At 36.4% G+C, this 3,867-nt stretch overlaps 1 protein-coding gene across 2 annotated transcripts in view; it reads right to left on the bottom strand.

Annotated features, from left to right (window-relative positions):
* TMEM67 (transmembrane protein 67) overlaps nt 1-3,867 on the bottom strand; it is a 44,442-nt gene that overhangs the window by 35,983 nt on the left and 4,592 nt on the right. For both annotated transcript variants that reach the window (XM_019550494.1, XM_019550501.1), the window contains exons 2-3: nt 3,015-3,103; nt 1,554-1,647 (exon numbers count right to left, since the gene is read on the bottom strand). In XM_019550494.1, coding sequence (XP_019406039.1) covers nt 1,554-1,647; nt 3,015-3,103 — 183 coding nt within the window. The remainder of the gene's footprint in view (nt 1-1,553; nt 1,648-3,014; nt 3,104-3,867) is intronic.

The raw sequence follows: 3,867 nt of genomic DNA, 5'->3' as shown, positions 1-3,867 counted from the left end.
AATTGGCTTACTTGACTAGAAAAAACAGACAAAGACCAGACGTGCTGATACTGCTTAATTCAAATGTTCTGAGATAAGGAATCCGCATTCCTTGGGTTATCTTGATATCTTGCCCTGTGTATTCCTGCATGCCTTGGGATAGCCCTATGCACAGATAGTTGTTTAAGTAAACGTTCTAAGTTTCTGTGTAGTTTACTATTGTTTTTCTTTCTTCAAGGTGTATTTTTTATCTCTTTCTCTGTCTTTAGTATAAATACACTTGTAAACTTAGAGAGTCTGAGAAATCCTTTGAAACAGACAAGGGTGATTCCCCTTGCTGTATGGAATTCTCCCTGTGATCACAGTATAGCTCTAAATAAAGCAAAGCTGGCTCTGTCAGTTCTGATTCAACCACAACGCAAAGTTTGATTTCTTCCACGGTCCGATTGTAGCCTATTCCTTCCTTCCAGTGTGCCCACATCCCCCCACATCTTAGTGTCATCAGCAAATTTGAAAAGGGTGCTTTTTAGCCTCTCGTCCAAGTCACTGATGAAGATGTTGAACAGTGCGGGACCGAGGACCGACCCCTGTGGAACCCCACTGCCTACATCCCTCCAGGTCGAAAATGACCCATCCGCTACTTCTCTGGGTGCGGCCCTCCAGCCACTTGGTGACCCATTTGACTGTGTAGGTGTTGACACCACAGTCCCCCAGTTTTTTAACAAGAATGGGGTGAGAGACAATGTCGAAGGCCTTCTGAAAGTCCAGAAAGACTATGTCCAGTGCTACCCCTGCATCTAAAGAAGACTATGTCCACTACTACCCCTGCGTCTAAGGATTTTGAAAAGAAGAATTTACTGATGCCGAGGAGAAACTTCAAAACTATCTTCAAAAGAACTGCATACTTAAAATTTTGCAGTTCCATTTCAATAAGAATAAGCAGTCTTAGGCAGGATTAAAACTAGAGTTGTGGTTAGTTGGCCCAACTCAGAGGAGAACATGTTTTGGATTGACCCCAAATGATTATTATGTTGTTAGTATTACTTCAGCGAAAAAAAATAAAGGAAACTTCAAAATGGCCTCTCATTTCAAAGCAAAAAAAATGTTTTTAATTTTTGGCCAAAATTATTCATGAAATTTGGCATGAATTAAGAAGTTTCCAAAATAAATATTTTACTAAATAAGCTATTTGTCCAAAATGTTTCAACTATCTCTAATTATGACAGACACAGATCAATAACAGCAAAGAAGTGAAGTACACAGTAGTATACAGACACAAATAAGACGTATACACATTTACATTTTTAAGCATGGTTGCAATTTTTTCCCATTATTAGCATTTTACTCTTCAGACTGAATAACGATTAGATAAAACAGCTTTTCCTGCCACGAATGTACTTTGTGGGGGTTAGAAAGGGAGACTTAAAAACCAAGATTGAAAAACGTGGATTAACCTTGAATTGCATCAGCCTCCTGTTTCTTATTAATTTGCTAACTGAGCAGAATGTGTTATTTTGACAAACTCAGATATCTAAAATCAACACTAACATTTATACTACACATACATTTCTTACCTAAAATTTCATTGTTGAGGCATTTGCATTTTCCTTCTGTAGTTAAGCCTTTAGGACAAGCAATACAATTCCACCCATCTTCAGTAACTCCATTCTAAATAAATTTTAAAATAGTTATAGAATGTTTTATTTAAAAATAAGCCTACTAGGACACCTGGAAAAATGTCCAACATATTTAAGTTATCTGAGAGAGACATTGAGGCATTATTCAGGCTTAACAACCATAAAACTGTCTGAACACAACAAAGATTTGTTTTCAGTAGGAGTTCATTCAGATGCATGGCTTTGTGTTTTAGACTCTATGTGGTGGGTGGTTTATAAAGTGATGAGTAATTAGATATAAAGGGGGTTTTAAAACCTTTTTTTCCTTTGCTTTAAAGATGTTGAAATGAATTAATCTGATCTTAAAAATAAAGAAGTAATGGTTAAAAGTGATTTGTATACAATAGAAAGAGAATATTTTCCATTAAAATCATGATATAATACTTGGCTTTTGAACATTATATAGCACAGTCATTCTTAACCAGACGACCATGAGATCCTTTAAAGGGTGCCACTTCCTGTTAGTGCTATTACAAGTGTGTATACAGGATTCACAAAATTAAACTAGATTATTTCAAAAAGGAATCCAGTGTTAAAAACATTTTGACCTGATGTGGTCTTTCTCAGTTCTTTACAAGCGAAGAACTGCTCTAATATTTTTCTGTAGTCAAAAAACAAAAAAAAATAAGAGCTGGCATTTTCTGACGGGTGCCATGAATCTCTTGAAGTGTGTTGTGAGTCTAAAGAGGTTGAGAAACACTGATGTAGCATTAACACATCTAATGTCCAAAAGCCTCTAAAAGCATTTGACAGTATGAGAGAATGGGCAAACCAAAAAATCATTATGAAAAAGCTTATGTTTGTCTATTCATTTATTTCCACTGGTTTTTATTATTTATTTGATTACTGCAATGCCTCAGAATTCTACTCAGAGACCCCACTGCAATATACACTGTACAAGCTCAGACAGTTATTCTAATGCCTACATTAAGCATAAAGAATTTTTGTTGGCAATGGCATTTTCACAAATGCACAACTCAAAGCATTTAAAACTAGGAAAGTCAATTTTTGGCATGAAAGACAATGTGCTAATACTACTTTTACACGAAGTATTCCCCATTCTAGTTATAAAGCATGAAAAATTGTTTTAAAAAACCATAAATATGACTTGTGATGATTTGTGTCTTATAGATGCCTGAATGTAAGTTGCAAACATGAAGAAATGAAAAAACACTGCTGATATAACATAAAGCTTAATTGCTAAAGTTACATTGCTAAAGTTAAATTCTCAAGTCAAATCATAATTACATATATTTATTTTTTGTCTTACACTACCTTATTTAATGCTTTGCAAACTATTTAAAATTGAAAAAAAAAGATTGTAATGCTACATCAAAACACACAAAGCTTAATACTTACTACATTTTCGGGGCACTTTTCACAAGTAACAGATGGCCCACCATTATTAGAAACCATCTTGAATCCTGGTAAACATACACATGAAGTACCTAAAAAGCAAGGGATAAATTTTATATTACATATACTATTCCAGTATTGCATATATTTGTTAGGGTGACTGTATTTGGATCTTGGGGAACACTGAATTTGCAGCTATATACAAGGCTATAGCCTATGGCCCAGCAAAGCTGCTAAGCACAAGGCAGAATAATATAGTAAAAGTAACATTGCAAGATGCTTAGGCAAGGATTTTCCTAACAATGTGATAGTATGTAGGACACATAGCTCATTGTGTAAGGAGAACAGGATGCAGCCCACCAGCTATCATAGAATCAATAAGTTGGAAGGGACCTAGACAGATCATCAAGTCCAACTCCCTGCCATGGGCAGGAATGAGCACTGGGGGTAGGAGGGTTAGGAGATAAAGCAGAAGCAAGACCTTGGAGATGGTGAAGAAACCGCAAGTGACCAGAATAAGCCGAGGTCATGGTTTTAGGCATGTGCTCATAGCAAAGACATGTAAATAAGTGAAATCCATAGGCAATTCTATGCTAATGAAGTAAACAGAGGCAGAGCTTAAGATAGGAGGGAATATGGGTGGAATAAAGGAGAGACAAAGATGGAGTAAATGTTAATAAGTATGAACCACGGTGTAAAAATGTAGAAAGAACTGATGTTTGTGGCTGCTCCTCAGTTTTTTTGAGAGCTCGCCCAAAGCTGTCTCCATTTTGAATAAAGCGGTTGCTAACAACGTGTGCTGGTGTTTGCTCTCTGAGCAATTGGATCGTCATCTCCCTAGTCGTCGGGCGCCGCA

The sequence above is a fragment of the Crocodylus porosus genome, unplaced genomic scaffold, assembly GCF_001723895.1.
Source record: "Crocodylus porosus isolate Cpor-Errol unplaced genomic scaffold, CroPor_comp1, whole genome shotgun sequence".
Lineage (NCBI taxonomy): Eukaryota > Metazoa > Chordata > Crocodylia > Crocodylidae > Crocodylus > Crocodylus porosus.
The sequence above is the reverse complement of the archived record's forward strand: the minus strand, read 5'-3'. Positions and strand labels throughout refer to the sequence as shown.